Below are 19,067 nucleotides of genomic sequence, written 5' to 3'. Positions count from 1 at the left end.
GCCCGATCGATGACCGCCCTCGCCGCGCCATCCGACCCGAGCCTGATCGATGCGCCACTCACCGGTGCGTCGACCGACATCGGATTCCAACTGGAATCCAACGCCGACCGACGCGCCGGCGAGTGGCGCATCGATCGGGCCCAGAGTCCGGCGGCCTGCGGTGGCCAGACAGCACGGCGAAGGTGGCGGCAACGGCAATGAATCAGCTGTGTCGTGCACGGGATCGCGTAAAATATCAGATCTGTATAATGTCGAAAGATAAAATACCAACAACCGTGACTTTCTACTAAAGGTGCATTTGACAATTCAACGAAGACTTCTCCAGCGCGATTCGAACGTAAACAGACACAACAGACAAGAGATGGCAAACGCACGGACAGGGCAACCAAATCTGCTCCTCCTCATGAGCATTGCTGGGGAGGAGCGATCTCGCACTTGGCTGGGAGCTGCATCGCCAGCTTCGGATCGATGCCCAAGTAGGGGCAGCAGGGCGGAGTCCTTGTACGAACACAGGCACGTCAGGTTGGCCTGCTTCAGCGCCGAGCAGCAGGCCTCCGCCGGCTTCTCCTCCGGCGGCGGCGGCCTCGCGGCGCTGATGCTCGGCCTGCACGCCGTCATTCCGTCCTCGCTCATGTTGCACAGGCTCGTCTGAGCCCACGCATCGCGTGCCACCGCGAGGAGCACCACGGCCGCTATGAAAGCGAATGGCACGCCGGCGCTGCCACAGAGCTTTGACGACGCCATCTTGATTGTCTATTTGCTCACAGCTACTGCAGTAGCAGTGACGTTTATAGTGATGATGTGCAACCCGTGAAGCGGGAATTTGTCGTGATGTTCTTCGGTCACGGGTGGTGAGGAATAGTTGATCGTACTGATTGAAAAGAAGGATTTTTAAATCTGATTGCCTTTACGATAAGCTTAATTGAAAAGAAAGGAAATAAATATAAATCCATACCATCACTACCTCAAAAACTACTTGCCTTGGTGTATTCTTACCGACTTTGATACAGTTGCTCCTGCGTCCATTTTTAATCTTTGTAATTATGACTTTCGAAAATTCTCTATCATTTGTGACCAGAAAAAAAAAACCCCACAAATTCGAATATTCATGTCAAACAATTTGGAGGTTTACAGCTGAAAATTTACCTGAGTTCACAAGAAATATGTTGAGAGAAGTCATTGGCAAAAGCTACTTCATGCGCTAGTCTTATGTTAAATGATACCTTGAGGAATTTGTGATGTGAATAATATAATACATGATCATCACGCTTCATTGTAGACTTATAAAACAACGGTGCCTGCAGACACATATGCTATTTATTTATTGATTGATTGAACAAACTAATCTTCTATTTAAGTATAACAGACAAAAAAACTTGAACTCTAGTGCTACTGAATTATTCTCCAAACAAGGTACACAAAAGTTTTGTAAAATACATCAAAAATGGTGTATAAGGTACACAAACAATGCAGTAAATGGACAGTGGTTCGTTGCTTACCGTAATCCAAAAGCGGCATTTTTATGAAAGGCATTGATCCAAACTGCTAGTTTTTCTTTCAATGAAGTAAACAAACTGTATCAGATGACAAAACCTGCAGTGCAACTTTTACACTTTCTAGTATTCCATACATTTGGACAGTGAAAGCGTGAGGAATGGTCTTCCTCTCATCAGAGAATTAAAATTTCCCTTTCCTATATCTTTAATTCATTGACCTAGGGACATGCTACCTGGTTAAACCCTCTTCATAGAAGAGAAAACAAAATCTTTAGGGTTGAGTATGACATGTGCAATTTATCAAGATCATTTGTTATAGGAAGGGGGAAAAGATCCAAGCACACCACATCATCATTGAGCTCGGACGAAAGTATTGCAAGGTTAGCGCAAAGGCAAACTAGTAATCTGGATCACTATTCATTTCAAGGCCCCTTTCTCTTGCAGCCTCTATAACTGCATCTGTCTTTTCCACCAGTTTAGAGAGATCAAAGTAGGATTTCCAAAGCTTAAGAGAGAAAGGATAGACTGAAAGAGCCTGCTGATAGAACCTTTCGGCAACTCCCTTTGCTTCTGAATTTCCCAAGAGATCAGCAGCTTCAATCCATACATTTTCTGGTGCTGCTGGGACAGCCTGAAAGATTGAGTTCACTAAAATGGAGCTAGCCCAGAATATAATTCCATCATAAGCAGCGCCAGAGTCGCAGAAGTTTCTAGCAGTGAACCTGTATACTGACAATGCTAACTGGTAGTTTGCTGGTGTAAGTTCCATTAGGGTTTCAACAAAATCAACAAGTTCCTTGGATTCAATTGTTTCAGGAAGAAATGTTGGGCCATAACATACTTCAAGCACTGAATTAATAAGAGAAAAATCAACGGAAACTGAACCCATCATCTCATGGATCAAATGTCTTATTCTTGGTTTCCTAATAGTTTCGTAATATTGTCTAGAGAGCAGTTCTTGAGTATGCAAAAAACGAGTGTCAGCTGCATAGTTTCTTAAAAGATGCAACATAGTGAGACGAGTATTGTTTTGGAACTCTGACTCTTTTAAGAGAGACATTGCTGTGTGCTCTCTTAAACAGTGGCCATAGTATTTTGCAGAACACAATTTTAGGGCTTCATCAACTGCACTAAAAGCTCCTTCAACATCATTATTTGACAACCTGTGAAGAGAGAGATTTAGTAATGCAAACATTTTTTCATCCACCTCAGTGTGATTATCAGTAGACTCAACAACTAACTCTTGTTTGGATGACCTGCAAAGACCAACATTTTCATCGCTTAAAATTCTAAATTCAGGGTTGTTGAGTTCCCCAAATTGATGAAACCACTGTGCAATCAGCTTTTCTGCACAATCATTTCCTTGCAACAACACATGCTCTATGCATTGGTTCCAAAGACATTGAATACCAGGGACTTCAGCTGGCCAGCTATCAAGTATTTCCTGAAAACCTTGCCAAAATGCATCAAATTTGCAATTTCCTTGTGATCGTACTTTGAACAAAAGAAGTTCGAGACAAGTTGGGTATAACTCTACGTATTTTACCAATAATTCCTCAGAATGTTGAAGACCATAAAGTGTAGCAGAAAGTCTGACATGGCTAACTGCTAAGAAGTGCAGAGATCTAAGAGCAGTTCTATCTCTTCTATGAGGAGCTTCATCAACATCAAGACCCACCTTTCCTATCGCAAGTTTCATCAGATTCCCTACCATGTTTGTTTCTTCAATTGTTAGCTGGATCAAAGGCCATTCAATACTGAATGGAAAATCCTTTTCTGACTCAAAATTATGTACAACTTCCTGTGGGAGTTTCTTATACATCACCATGTATATACAACAAATCAAAAATATGCATTGGTCAGGAACTGTCAAAGAAGAAAGAAGTTCAGGGAGCATTGAATCACTACAAAGGTCAGAATCTGATGAAGTAACAAGTTGGCAAATTCTCTGAACTGCCTCGTCCACATTGCCACACATACGCAAACAATCAACCATTTGCAGGAAAATATCCAAAACATGTGCACTTCTACTTCTTTTTTCCTTGTCACACGTCAATTTCACCTGGCACAAAGTTTTCAATGCATTTTTGTATGCATTCAGCCGATCATCAAGTTTCACTCTACTGTTAACATACATAAGCCAAAGCTCATATGAAGATGAATTGTGTTGCACCTGAAAAATAAGTCATGAATCAGTAATCTGATAACCAGTGTAACAAACATGATGAAGCAGGAAGTGACAAATACAATTATGTTCATATAACAAAAAGAAATGGAGAAAGTTCATTATTTTAACCAAATGAAAGGTCCGTTCTATGATAGAAGTGTGATTCAACTTTCACAAGACTTGCACCAATATAATAAGCAGGGATGGGAAGAAAGTCTTTGCTGAAACCATGAGTTGGCTCCAAGCCGCTTTTCTCATAGTAGTTCCTACTGGTAGGTTGCAGTTTTCATTGCATTAACTGCCAGGATTGCTCATTAGATTACTTGTAGAATTTTTAGACACTTAGAAACTTCAAGAGAAGATGTTCATTAAAGTGTGGCGCCACCACATGTAATCATATCAGAACTTTTACAATGCCAATGATATTGATTCTCTAGATGATGGGTATGTTTTCCAGTTAAATCCTGAGATCCTTGTTTTGGTGTTATGTCATCAATACATCATTGGAACATCATGTGATTAATTCTAACAATATTTGACTAGTGAACGAAAGGCAAGAAAATACTCCCCTTTAACAAAAATTAATAGTTTGAAATTAAAAAAAAAATCATATAATACTTAAAAATTGAAATATTAATTTAAAATCACAACTTCATGATAATATATATATATAATAATAAAAGTATAATAATTTATATCTTATATAGCACATCATAATAACAGGCACACTAGAATTTCCTTGTCATAATTTGGTGCGAGCAAATTCCATCAATCTTAGCTATGCAACCAAGACAAGACAAGATTTGGTATGTGCTATTGTTCCAACATTGGCAACACAAGGTATATAGATACACCACCTAATTTCATATTTCAATAAGTTTCTAAAATGTCTAATGTTAGCCATCTCACTCATCACGGCATGAAATTTCAAGACTTGTCTTTACTAGTGCCAAAGATGAAAAATGGGATGTGGCTAAGAACTAAGATGAGTGCAGTCTTATTTTTCAAGTTTGTTTAAAATTCCAACCTATTGAATTTTTTAAATATTGTTATTCAAGAAATACTTACAAATTGATCAAACTTATTGATTGATTAGCACTGCCCTCCAGCTAACATGGTTAAATACTTAGATGTGACAATATCAAGGTAGTAGGTGAAATAGAATCATAAAACTAGGTTCATCGCTTAAATCAGATTAACATATTCTCTAGCCTTGAGAGTTGAGACAGAGGATCTATAAATGACTGCTTATTTCTAGTGATTAAACATACTAGAGAATACTAGAAAATAAAAACAAACAAAACAATAATTTAAAAGAACCAGCTTTTGACATAATAAAAAAATTTCTTAAGACATACAGCATGGAGAAGCATATCATCTTTCCCAATGCCCTTCTCCTTCGTGTAAAAAATATGCAAATAAACAACCCAAAGGACTGTAGAACTGGGATCAGACTCAATTGCTCGTGATAAGATGGCAAGAGCCTGCAAGGACATTTATACAAGCATGTTAACAATATATCTCTGCACATCTAAGTATATAATACCATAATGGTGATCAATTCAAGGGCAAAGAAAGTCACATAACCTTCTTCTTCTCAGATTTATAAAATTTTCCACAAAAAAGACTAAGCGCTAACTCCAAGGATTGATCAGAATCTGGTAGCCCTTGTATTATTCTTTTCTAAAGAAGACAAGAATTAGAGCAAATCCTTAGCCAATTAATTACAGTTCTAACTATTCTACAAAATGCAAAATAATAACAATTACAATAGTATGTCAATAAAGCTGAAAAAAAAACAAATTGCATAATGTGCTGAGGAATTTGCATTGAAAGGTGCGAAACCTGATGCACACTCTAGAAAATAAAAACTCGATAAAAACAACTGGTCAAAGCAAACCAATATAACCAGCAAGTCCTGATAAGGAAAACATTGTCATACATAAATCAAACTTTTCAGGATATAGCATTTTTGACCTACCACCTTAGCATTGTGGCTCTGAAGATACCAGGACTGACTACTCCAATTATCATAATCAACCATGACACTGTCACCTATTTGTAAGAATGGAGCATCTTGAGGAAGAATTCTCTGGAATGAGAAAGGTATAGCAAAGGAGGCAGAAAATCCTGGTTGCCAATATTTCCACATGCTACGAGCCAGTACTGAATGATAGAAGTGTGACTCAACTTTTACAAGACGTGCACCAATATAATAAGCAGGGATGGGAAGAAAGTCTTTGCTGAAACCATGAGTTGGCTCCAAGCCGTTTTGCAACATCTCAGCAGTTAAAGTGTGGAAATGTGAATCTGCATCAGATGATTTTTAATGAGATGATATTTCTATTTACCAAGTAATAAAACACATCAAACAACGAACCTGATTTATGAGCAACCAGAAGTCCTCGTTTTAAATTTGTCTTACTGTTTTGTTTGACATGTTGCCATGGGCATTCATCATTATTGCATTTTCCTCTAAGCTCAAACATGCAAAATGGCCAGAAAGGATCAATTAAAATATCACACATGCTGCCCGTACCACTCTCTCTTGTGTAAGCAACAATTTTATCTGGCTTACAAAAAACTTTTTGAGACTCATTCACTGGCCAAGCACCTTTTTCTTCAGCATTCCGATTATGATAAGAAGAGATGATAAACTTAACAAGTGGCAACACGTTATGCAGAATTGAGGAAGATGGCGATAAAATAGACTGGCAAACTAACCAGTGAGATACTTTTAGAAAGCTACTTCCCTCTTTAGGATTATCAGTCTTTTGAGCTTCAACTTCAGAGGAAAATTCATTTTGCTGAGATTGATCACAATGCTTAACAGAGCTCAATTTCTTTATTCCTTCCACCCTAACAGGATCTGCACAAATTGAAGCATAACAGCATGAAAATTTAAGACTTGCAAAAGTAAACAAGGATCTACAATGGTGATTGAAACACCGGCCCCACCCAGTTCGGCAGTTGGTTGCAGTTCATGCCGCAAAATAGCACCTTGTGTGAAAAAAACCTTAGCATTTGTACAATTTTTTAAACTAGTTCAAAAGGTTTCATATAAATACAACCGTATCAAGCATAATTTCTTTTAAGATCATATTCTAAGACTCAATCATTAGATGAATATCCGCTTCTGAAACAACACTTGGGAACTAGTTCCACTTCTTTCAAGTAAGTATATTATAGTTGATAATGGAACTTCATGTCTTCATTGTTAAATGTTCTTCTAATGGTGGTGAGGATTGGCTCCAAGTGTGCCTGATGACTAAGAGACACTCTCATATTTATGGTGCGGACTATCTGGATACTTTTTCTTCCATCACCAAGATAACTTCAACGTAGGTTTATGTGGAGCAACTTCCTAGATTTGTTACTTAAGGGGAGACTAACCCAACAATAAGAATTATTAGTACAAGTTGAAGTAATCTCTTAGGGCATGATTTACAAATTTTAATTCTGCTCTTCTTTAATTCGAATTACTAGGGGGGTGTAGTAGATCACTCAAATTTGAATGATAGGAGTTTAACAGATCATTCACTCTCTATTTCATCTCTAAGTCAAGAAGATGTGCCCTTAATGTCAATGAAGACATCACCATCACTGGTAGTCTATTGAGATCACCCACCCAGGTGGAGTACCTCCATCAATTATTTCAGACTTACGAGATCTTTAAGTGCTTCTTTTATAAAAGTTGTCAATTCAAGGGGAGACATTAGCATTTCTTAATATGGAAGTATATACTTGATATGCTTGAAGATGTTGATACACAGGAACTGAATTAATTAACATTAATGGATACCAAGACAAGTGAGCCATTAACTGATCATGGGAGATGCACAACCTTCATAATAAAGAGTATCATCCATTTAGTAATTAATACTTCATCGGCTGAAATAAGAACAAACAAGACAGCAATCTGGGAAATAGTTCTACATTATACGCCTTGTGGAAAGCTATCCCTCCAATTTGGAAGTCATCTTTGCATTGTAACTTAGTGAGTAATTTTATAAAATGGTTTTGGCATCAAAATCCAGCTAAGCAACCCCTTCAGTGGCAGATGAAGTACAATGCTATTTGCAACTCCACTTGCACATACCTAATGCTCACATATTTGGGAGAAATTTTTGCAGAACCCAAACAAAGAAATCCATCTATGATATGATGCAATCTGATTCTTTGCAGAAATTTTTGCAGTGGTTGAAAGTTGGAACATAAAGGTTTTAACCAGACAATAGCTCATTTAAAATCTTCGCACTGTCCTTACATGCTTGGTTAAGTGCTTACATACAAATAGCAAAATTGAGTATGACATCAAAATTCTTTGTATGTCTATCTAGAAGAAAAGGAACTTCAAATGATAATTAAGAGTAAAAGTTTGAAACAACATATGGTTTCCCTCACAGGATCTGAGGTATCCTTGAGGGTTAATTGCCTGATTGGATTTAAACATGTTACCACCATAAAATGAAAATTTGTAGCACAAAAGTAATATAAAATGCAACCTATTTTTCTTCATCCCAAAGGAAAATCTCCCAGGACAAAAATATTCAGTCAGCAATTAGAGATGAAAGAACCATAAACTATAAAACAATATTTTCCAAGTTTTATGAAGTTATTAAGGAAAGTAGGATAATTAACAAAATCTTATAACTGCTAAATCATTGTGTATCATCCACATCTTATAACTGAGAGCTTTAAGTACTTAGGGTCATTTTTATAAAAGCATAGAGGGATTGAGAGGGATGGCTTATATAAAATACATATGAAATGGAAGAGAACGTCAAATGTTTTGTGTGATAGTAAAGTATCTCTAAAACTTAAAGGAAAGTTTTACAAAACGATAATTAGACTCACTATATTATATGAAGTTGAATATTGAGTTATAACTTGAGCACATGAACAGAAGATGAGAGTTGCAGAAATGAGGATGTTAAAGTGGATGTGCGGGCATACAAGAATGGACGGGATAAAAAATGAAAATATTAGAAAGAAAATCGAAATTGCATCTATTGAGAAAAAACTCCTGGAGATACGTTTAAGATGGTACAAATATGTACTTAGACGATCAATACATGCTCCAATTAGATGATGTAAAACTATAACAAATGTACATATCAAACGTGTACATATCAAACGAGAAAGAGAAGACAAAAAAAAAACTTGATTGGCAACAAGAAAACAAGATAAAATTTATTTAAATATAAATGATGATATAATAGAGGATAAAATACAATGGTATAAAAGGATCCACATAGTCGACCCCACCTAATGGGATAAGACTTGGTTGTTGTTGTTGTAAAAGTCAAACAAGTATGTAAACTATAAAACCTGCAAAATTTCTAAGTGAGACAAGCACATGATTTCCTCAACTACTAAAAATTCTTATAAAAAATATAAATGAGAGATCTTCAAGATTGAACGCAATAATAAATGCTTAAGAAAAAAGAAACAAAATACCTTCAGAATTACAATTTTGAATGATCGTCTGCTGCTGTATTTGCTGATTGACAGTAGTATTGGATCTCTTTTCGTTATTGTTAACTGCATGATCAACTTGGCATGGAACACTGCTCATGTCATCATTCTTACAAAATGTCTTCATACCAAACTTAGCAACCAGCTTAGACCTTAGGACAGCTTCAAGATCATAATCATGAGAATTTCCCTCTTTCTTGGTATCCAAATCAGAAATTCCTTCTGCATAATTTTCAACATTTGGTGAGTAAGCCAAATTTGATTCCACATCTCTCTTATCAAAAACTAGATTTTCTTCATCATCATCTGTAGACATATTTGGAAATAGAGCGGGACTGCTAAGCCCATTGGTAGCATTTTTGTCTCTATGGTCTGATGTGCTATCATCATGTTCTGAATACTGGTTAGAACAAGAGCCATGCTTCATCATTCTTAAAGATACATCAAGAAAAGTATCATTTAGCAAACCATGATTTTTGTCATACAAAACCTCTGATGTCTGACCTTCAGCTGGTACATGGTAGCCTAATTTAGAATGTATGCGTTCAGCATGACCATGTTTGCTTGATTGCCACACAGAATTGGAAGGCTCCATCATCAAAGTCTGAAGCTTAGCCGAGATGGTTTCTCTATTCCTATATAGAATGGCACATTTCTTGTTTGCATTGATCAAATCTTTTTGTGCTTTCCTATAAGCCTTGAGTGCAAGCCTTTCTTTGAGCTCACACCTCCGTCTAAGCTCCTGTGCCTCTTCCAACTCCCTATCTTGTGACTGCTCCAAATCCAATAAAGATTCCAAACTAAAGATACCCCATTCAGGGATCCTCTCCTGATCCATGAGAGTAACAAAATAGCATTCCGACAAAATCAAGCAAATTATTCATACAAATCTTAGATATAGAATATGCAACATTCTGTACAAAAGTTTTATACATAGTAATTCTCATTAGACAGTTGTCAGAGAAAATTTGCAAAGAAATATTGCTTAATAAGTTGTAAATAACCAGGAGGGCTTCATAATAAAAAGTGAAAGCTAAGGAGAAGGATCTCCAAACAATCAGAAATCAAGCAATCGAGTAATGTTTCTTCCACTTGATCGTTAATATCATATCCCAACTCTAAACAATTTGCTCGCTAGCAAAATGTTTTACACCATAAAACAATAACTAGCAGTTCTACAATTGCTCAGTCCTAGAGTATTTCTAGAGATGCTTTGGAAAAAAGGAAAAGAGAGGAGAAACATAGGAGATAGAGAAGCAATCCCTTGCTAATTAAGCAAGAAATGAATGAGAGAAACTTCAGGAGAGTATTAGATCCAGGAGGATTAGGTGGCATAAAAAGGTTAGTTCCAAACAGTAATTGAATTGGCTGGTTTTGCACGTGAAAACCTTCCTCAAGCTAATTAAAGACATAACTGAATTAGTTTGTTCCAGATATACTCTATTATACAACATCTGAAAGATATGGTTAGCAAATCCATCACTAAATAACAAATAACATAAAGATTTTCTTACATTGCACTATTGCAGTTTCTCACAGACAAGCAGAAATCTACTCCTATGTGTTTCTCACTAAATAACAAAATCTACCTTAGCATTAAAGTGGGGAAATTTTGCTTAGGTGCAAGGTGATAAGGCACAAGCCTTTTCGAAATATCAAAAAATCATGCCTGAAAGTAAAAATATCAAATATATTTTATCTTCCTCCATGTGTCATTGAATTATATGGCTTTCTATGCACATGTTTCTGTAGCCATTTCTGCTTTGATATTTCTCCTCCATGATCAATTGCAACTAAAAGGAAAGACAAGAAAACAGAGTAATCTACAACAAGGATGCTTAGGATTATGATTGTAGCAAAACACTAGTATTTTATAATTTTACATTAGTGCGGTGAAGTTGATACTTTTGAGTGAGATATAATATTACATTATAGATGTTTCATAATATTAAACACTTCGAGTAATTGCTATACTCAATATTTTAAGTGTTGCTTTATGGATTTAGGTGATACATGACATGTATTTATTAATGTTGGAGATGCTGCCCCTCTCCTTGCAGCACCCTTTGATTCTTTGTTTATTCTAATTCTCACACTCTTATTCTTGAAGTTATTTGCCTTTTTCTTAAATCAAGAACTCAAGTCAAATTACATGATTTTCACCATGTCCATGAGGTCAAATGATAAATATAATTTGACCAGGTTTGTCTGGATGTTTACTCTCATTCATTCTGTTTGGAAGCAGACCAGATTAGACATCAATTTCTTAGCAAACCACTTGAATTGGCTGGTTTGGTCTGATACTAAAACAGAAATTGGATACAATCCGGACACTTGGGTTGACACCTGTATGCCCATACTTGGCACTCAAAATGTTTTTCAAATATTATCTCCAGTAAATTTACAATTGTTACCTCTAAGTGAACAGATTTGGAGTATTCAGTGTAGAAAAGCTTCTTAATCCACATAACCAATGCTTGAACTAGTTGGTATCTTTTCTGGTTTCTCAAAACAAAACCATAAGCCAATGATAAAAAGGAGCAAAGAGATCCATTCATAGAAGATTCGCCTCTATTTGATGTTGGCTAGCAACCTAACACAGCCCTCAACCTTTTTCATCCGGGCTTGAGACCAGCATTGACAGTTTTAAATAGGAGCAAAAAGAAACACCAAAAAAATGTGATATAGCAATTAGAATAAAATATCAAACCTCGACACCAGGTACTTGTTGAGCCAAATATGAGCTTTGATCTAAAACATCCGAAGGCAACAGCACAGGCCCCATTGCAGACTTTACATAGCTGCATGAGGCATCAGCAGTGATATCATTCTTGGCTTCTTGCTTGGAATTCATATCAGGGTCTGAATACGGAGATAATGTAGCACAAGGCAAAGGCAAAATGGTTTCTTTTGCTCCTATATGTGGAGCTTTAAAATATATTGCTGCATTTTCATACACTTGACCATGCTCCCTGTCAATTCCTTCATTACTTAAGGACAAAATTTTTTTTGTTTCATCATAGTTAGGTCCACTTCTCACTGCAAAGAAACCACTTTGTCCCTTAAGTAGAGGTTGATGAGATCCTTCTAGATGTGTGTTAGAATGTTTTTGAAATCGTAGGGGATCATCAGAGGCATGAACAAGCTCTAAAGGTCTATCAACCTTCAAGCGTTTTGTTGGTCGAACACCAAGGGTAAGTCTTTTAGCATTAGCATCTTTAGCTCCGTCACTATGTACTGCTTGGTTGTCTAACTTCTGATTTAGCTGCTCAAAACCATTATTTGTGGAACCAGTGACTATATCTATGCTTTCAACTAGTGTCTTTGTTTGAACCTTACATTCATTTTCCCTTGGAGAAATTTTATGGCGCAAACTTTCTGCTGCAGTATCAGCTAAGCTTGTATCCTGAAAGTAGCCATCTACCTGTCTTATAGAAGTCTTTAAGGCAGCAATTTGTTTTTGAAGGTCCTCCACCTTATCAGATGAAGAAATTTGATTCCCAAAGTTAGAACCATTGGTTTTCCCAATATCTGAAAATGCAGGCCCTGCAACTCCTTTCTTTGACATGAATCTTTCACCATGTAGTGTCGATTGTTGTAGCATTTCTGGTCTCTGTGAAGAGGTCATTGGTATCTTAAACTTGAGTAATCTAGCCGCATGATCATTCTTTTCAATGGCTGCTACAGATTTAGATTCTCCAGAGTCAGTTCCACTGTCATCATCTGAAAATCTTATTACAAGGTTATCATCTGATACTTTCTTGTGCCAAGAAAGAGTACGGTTATTGCTTGATTTGAAAGGAATCTGCTTTGTCTTCAATGTTTTACTATAATACTTTTTATTAGAAGTATGAAACTTTGTATTGGGTACAATGGAAGTATTACCTGGAAACCAACAAAAAGAATAAGAACCAAGGTTCAAGATAATACAACTTAAATCCAACTACTTAAAAAATGAAGTCAATACATATCTTTCTGAAATGTCTCAGAAAGTCTCATAATATGGCAAATTGTCTGACACCTAATGCATAAGAGAACCGACCATAATTATTGGTTTTGTCCACTTTTGAAGTAATACTGCCCACGAGGAGAATGTAATAGTGACTGTATAAAGCATTACCTATTCAACATATTTTTAAATATATATATATGTGTTCTTTGATCATTCAAAGTCGGCACATTGGCTGTCATGGACACTAGCAAAAGTACAAATATGAACTGATATGAATGCCAGAGAAATTATTCAAGTGAAGCCAACAACTGAAGCAGAAGTAGCTAAAAGGAACAAAGTTGTCAGAATCTATGATTGTAACAAAAATGGGGCATGGAAATAAGATGTAATTGTTCTCTTATCTTATTATGTGGCAACCTTGGGAATTGTAGTTATTTGTGATTTTTTCTGGGTGGTGCCTTGTTAGTAAGTCTTTGGATGTGTTATATGATGGATTTTGCACCTATATGAACGGACGGGTAGAAAAAAGATGCAATTTTACCACACCAACATATTGCAGTTGCTGTATTCTTTACGCAAAGAAGATACAGAGTGAAGGTGGACAATTCAAATTTCCTTAAATAAGTCATAACAAGAGCAATGAATTTCCATGTATCCGTTATGAGCTAACTGCCATAACTCTGGCTGCATAGGATTCAACAAACAGTCAAGAACCTTACTGACTTTTTAGCCAAGAAGGCTGATACTTGTGAAGGTAGGAGGCACCCTAGCACATGGAGGAGATCCTTTATCCAGGCTCATACCAGAGATGATTAAAGAATGAGGGAATTTGGATGTAACTATGTCAATTGTACAAAAGGTGTAAACCATGTTGAATGTTTTAAATATGGGTTTTAATAGCAAGCTCAATCCCAACCAAAAATACCATAAAAGTGCTGAGTATTGTACAAGTCAACACTAATATAATTGTTCTAACATATCTTTTTGTACTTATTTACAAGTATACATTCATATCGCCCTTGACTCAGTAATCAACCACAATCTTAACTCTCCTGCAAAATAAACTGCTTTAACAGAATTATCACATCGAGCATATTTGAGTACAGGAACAATAATTAAGGGAAGATGCTCTCTTCACTCTCTGCAATTAACAAATGTGTCTGCTACAATGTTCCAGCAATTTAGGATTTTTGCCAACTTTACATGTCTAATGACCCACCTAAAAAAACAAATGGATCCAAATCTTGTTCGGGCAACAAAACCAAAATGTGCCAAAATTAATAGTGGTCAAATCATTAAGCCTATAAATCTGTTTTGTTGGATTATAATTTGCAGGTGGACTAAATTAAGGAGCCGTATTCTCCACTTGAGGCAAAATGTCTCATGAAGACCACAAGTCCAATTCACATTCCAAAATCACTTGTAACTATCACATGAGAGAATCAATGATAGCTCTTCTTTATTAGCGAATGGACACAACAATTAAAAGAAGTTGCTCACTTTGATCACTGCAATTAACAAATGTGATAGATACAATGTTCTAGCAATTTATGATTTTTGCCAATTTTGTATGCCTAATTTGCTGCCTAAATAAAAGAATTGATGCACATCCAATTTGGACAATAGAACCAAAATGTGTCGAGGTTAATGATAGTCAATGCATCCAAGTCTATAAATCTCCTTTGTCAGATTAGAATTCTCCAGGTGGACTAAGTTAAGGAGACATGACCACTTGAGGCTTAATGTCTCATGAAGACCCAAGTCCAACTCATATCCCAAAATCACTTATAACAAGTGACATGAGAGAAACAATGGCAGCTCTTCCATCACGGAGACAGCTCTTTCCAAACACCTCAACTTGACTAACTTTGATAACTCTCCTGTTAGGGATAAATTCTGAGTGTCATAATCCAACTTTGAATAAGAAGTCTCAAACTTGATTCAAGTGCCATAATCTCACTTTGCACAATCGGACTTTTTTAGATTGATTTTACTAAAACTATGCTTTCTTTTAAGCATGTGAGAGAGAGTTGTGCTAGGATTCTTTGCAGATTCACATGATATTGGAACATTCTAGCTTCTTAACTTCTTACATGATAATTATTAATTTCATGTTTCATTTTATTGTTACTGTGTGATCAGAAAACAAAACTGAGCCTTAGCCCTATGTTTGTTGCACCCATGCTAGTTAAAATTAGCTATATAAAGATCATCCAGCAGTGAAATGTAAATAGAACCGGAAATTTAAAACTAGAAAAAAGATAAATTAAAATTAGTTCATAGATGAGATTGCACAAGATGTTCAAAAATCTTTAAAAACATACATATTATGTATCATCTACCTAGTTATTAATCATCATCATCACCGAGCTGTTTGTCCCAACTATCGTGGTTAGTTTGGATCTTAAACCAAAGAAGATGTTGAGTTTGCATACACAAACCGCATCAAAAATGTCTAAATCCCTACGAGTAAATTACTAATAATATATAGTATAACAAATAAGAGGATTAATAGGATTAGATTAATAGAAAATAATATATTTCAACATTATTATTGCTATAATTTGGTAGAATTATTATAAGATTATATGTTATACTTATTACATTATTAATAAATACTAAATCTAGGATGAACTAATTTTCCCAATTTCTACAGTAAAATCAAAATTGGCTTCAAAAACCTGCCCTGCAATTGAAAGTGAAGAAACATAGGATGTGAAGGGTATTGGATGGGTAGAAACAAAATCGATCAATTAATAGATGTATACTTGTCTATAAAATGATAAATAAATAAATAAGTGAAAGATGCAAAATAGATGAGATGGAGTCAGAACACAGTAAGATATTAAAGAGGTGCTTTAATGGTGCGGAAGAGCTTTGTATCCATATTCAACACTTTACACTCCGTGGAATCCATGCAGAAATAAAGTATACACCATTAAGTAAGATGGTGATGGCTGTAACAAAGATGGGCATGGTAAAAGAGAAGGTGGTGACAGCTATATGCACATATTTTCTCCAAAATATTAACCTTTACCTTATATGTTGAGCCTAATAAGGCATACGTAAATAAGCTGTATTCAACTATAGAAAACAATAAACTAAGAATAAGTTATAGAAAATATGCAGAATATCTGAAATAGCATCAACCAATTACAAATTGAATATAAAATACAATTATGTGGAAGATTATGAAAACATTTATAAATAAAACAAAAAGATAAAGTAGTTTGGTGATTTACAGAAATAACTGAAGGTTAACTAAGTTTCATACTTTTAAGCACAATCAGATGTATTCATAACTATAAATAATTATAATTCTATAAGAAACTTCTTAGATAATAAAAGGATATAATAATACATAAAAACACTCCTACTTGGGCTGTTAAAATTTATTAAGATTTACAAGAATTAAAAAAATGAAACATACAGCTAAAGTAATAAAAATAGTCTATTACTTGAAAACACAGAGTATAAATGTATTTAAAATAAGTTTTAAACAAGATAAGTAACTTATGAAGTAAAAAAAAAACATATTATTAAACAATAAGAAAAGAGATTATCATGCACATATCCTGCCAAATTCATTTTGGTTCCTTCTATATACTCCATGATATTTTACTATTTTATCATCTTTTCTAATATAACTATAGATTTCCTTCTATATATGTTTTGTTTCATTGTTGCTATGCTATTTTGATAACACTATATACCTTTAAAAGTAGAAAATACAAATAAATATATATTAATTTTTCACACAAGCACAATTTTGTGATTATATTATAGATTTCTCTAAAATGTATGCTACATTTGCATATCTTGTATCTGGTTCTATATCACCTCAATCAATCCTGGGATCGCCTGTATCAAGTTCTACATCACCTAGTATCAACCAAAGTAGGAAAAATGTTAATATTTGTGCTACGATCTTGGCACACTGTTGTAATAGTATACTTTGCCTTTATCACTTGCTAAGACACAAGATTCAAAATCCATGTCATGTCTTCCATTATATGGTTAATAATCTAAGACAATGAAAACATGAACATAAAGTGGTACATGATTGACTTACCTGTCCGAGAATATCTAACAAGCTTGTTCCTTGATGAAACAAGAATTGGTTCAGATATCTCTTTGTTATTAAATGCAGCAGTTATAGTAGGCAATTCCTAGGAGAAAGAAAACAAGTGTCAACAATATGAAAAAAAAACCATTTATTTAGGAAGTTTGTTAACAGACAATTGTATAAAAGAATCCCAGATGTGAAGTTACTGTAGAAGAGAAATCAATAAAAGTCAAAAAATTTGAACCATCACAACCATCAATTACAACCAATTGGTATTTTTGAAGAATAAACTGAGCATACAAAATATGTCACGGGTTCGAGTCACGAAACCAACCTCTTACAATGCAGGATCAGGTTGCATACAATAGACCTAATATGGTTCGACCCCCCCCCCCCCCCTCTCTCGACCCTGCATTGGTGGGAGCTTCATAGACCGGGCTACCTTAAACTAAGCATACAAAAGACATAAATAAATGTCCATTGTCGCCACGTTGTCCCTCACATAGTTTGTGATCTATAGCGACCCAAGCATCAATAGTGATTGGGATCCTTCATATAAGCCCATCCAAAAACCTTTTGTAGTTTAAAACTATTTACTTCAATCATTAACCCCTTATCCCTAATCATTCTTCTCTATCAGTAGTTCTCCTTCCTCGTTCTCCTCATCTTGACCTTTCAGTGTTTTCTTATCTTCCTCTCCTCATTATTCTGAAAATTGCACCAAGGCTGGCATGACTAATCTACGTTATCTGTCGGCGCATGTCGGAACCAGAACAAAATAGTTCCTTCCAGGAACTGAAAATGGTTCTGAAACAAGTACTTTAAACCTTAAAATATAGTATTAACTAATCTAGATCCTTAAGGTTCTAGACCTAGGGGTGTCCATTATTCAGTTAACACTTGACAGCCAACCTAGACTAAAGCAAAGTATCAGTATGGTTTGATCCTACAATATGAAGGTTTGAATCCTACAATTTATAACATAATTTGCAAGCATAATTTCAAGCACAAACCCAAAAAAAAATAAAAGATTCACTTTTCTTAATTAAGTATATAATTTTGCATTTAGAAATCTAGTTCTCACAAAAGTAGTAAGATTTAACATTGAAGAATTATACATATTTGATTCAATTTGGGTCAAGTTAAACTGAAGATTTTAATTTGGTTTAGCTAGTTAGCCTATAGTTATGTTTGGTTCAGTCAGGTTTATAGGAAAAAAAAATTGTGAGTAAATCCGAATTGACTTGGTTTTGTTCAATGTGAACCTGAGAGAACTGATGCTGGCAATACAAGTGATTAGAGTGTTTTAACCTAGTTGTAGAATACAAAAATATTCATTTTCTTAAAGAAGACGGCAATTATGAATCTCAATAAAACCTGACACTACTTACAAATTGGACTTTGAGACTATTTATGACAAGCCAAAAAAAACTCGATATAGAGCATGATTGAGATGATAACGCATTCAGTAGCTTTTGGATGTTTCATCATCAATCCGTGTTTGACCCAATTATCTGGAATTGGCTTAGTTTTTGGGTGATTATGAACTATTTTTCTTCTTCTTTTCTTTTTATGTTTCCCCCTCTCTCCCTCTCCTTCCTATGGAGCCCTTTAACCCTTCTAGTTTTTACCACAAATATTTTATCAACGAAAAAGGAGGAAACTACTATCGATATACCCAAAGTTGGTAATTCCACACTAAGACCTAGACATAAGATGATGATGATGATGAAGATGAAAAACCCTACAGCGTTTTCGCCAGCGGAAATTTCGCCTTCCTCTTTAGCGCTAGGGTTCGCAGGTGATGCGCCGGGTTTCGGCAAGGGTAGGTCGCCTGCATCCACCATGGCTGCTGCAAGAGGAGCGATCGGAGGGAAGACAGCGCGGCGGCTGACGACCGTCGCGCGA

General features: G+C 35.6%; 1 protein-coding gene and 1 pseudogene across 2 annotated transcripts; both read right to left on the bottom strand.

Annotated features, from left to right (window-relative positions):
- Nucleotides 1-198: 198 nt before the first annotated feature.
- LOC141848487 (putative lipid-transfer protein DIR1) lies at nucleotides 199-1,617 on the bottom strand (annotated as a pseudogene).
- LOC141848486 (uncharacterized) lies at nucleotides 1,366-19,067 on the bottom strand. 2 transcript variants are annotated; one of them, XM_074736518.1, is made up of 9 exons: nucleotides 18,908-19,067; nucleotides 17,166-17,262; nucleotides 11,852-13,026; nucleotides 9,124-9,970; nucleotides 6,044-6,532; nucleotides 5,645-5,973; nucleotides 5,251-5,346; nucleotides 5,022-5,147; nucleotides 1,366-3,669 (listed from the first exon to the last, which is right to left on the bottom strand). In XM_074736518.1, exons 1-9 carry the CDS (start codon nucleotides 19,004-19,006, stop codon nucleotides 1,894-1,896), a joined length of 5,034 nt encoding a protein of 1,677 aa, XP_074592619.1. In that variant the 5' UTR covers nucleotides 19,007-19,067; the 3' UTR covers nucleotides 1,366-1,893. The 2 variants fall into 2 exon arrangements, with proteins under 2 accessions (XP_074592619.1, XP_074592620.1); XM_074736519.1 differs by having other exon boundaries at nucleotides 5,648-5,973.

The sequence above is a fragment of the Curcuma longa genome, chromosome 17 (assembly GCF_044706935.1).
Source record: "Curcuma longa cultivar G26 ecotype Majalengka, Jawa Barat chromosome 17, ITB_CL_G26_1.1, whole genome shotgun sequence".
Taxonomy (NCBI): Eukaryota; Viridiplantae; Streptophyta; class Magnoliopsida; order Zingiberales; family Zingiberaceae; genus Curcuma; species Curcuma longa.
Note: the sequence above shows the minus strand (reverse complement) of the source record. Positions and strands in the feature narration are given on the sequence as shown.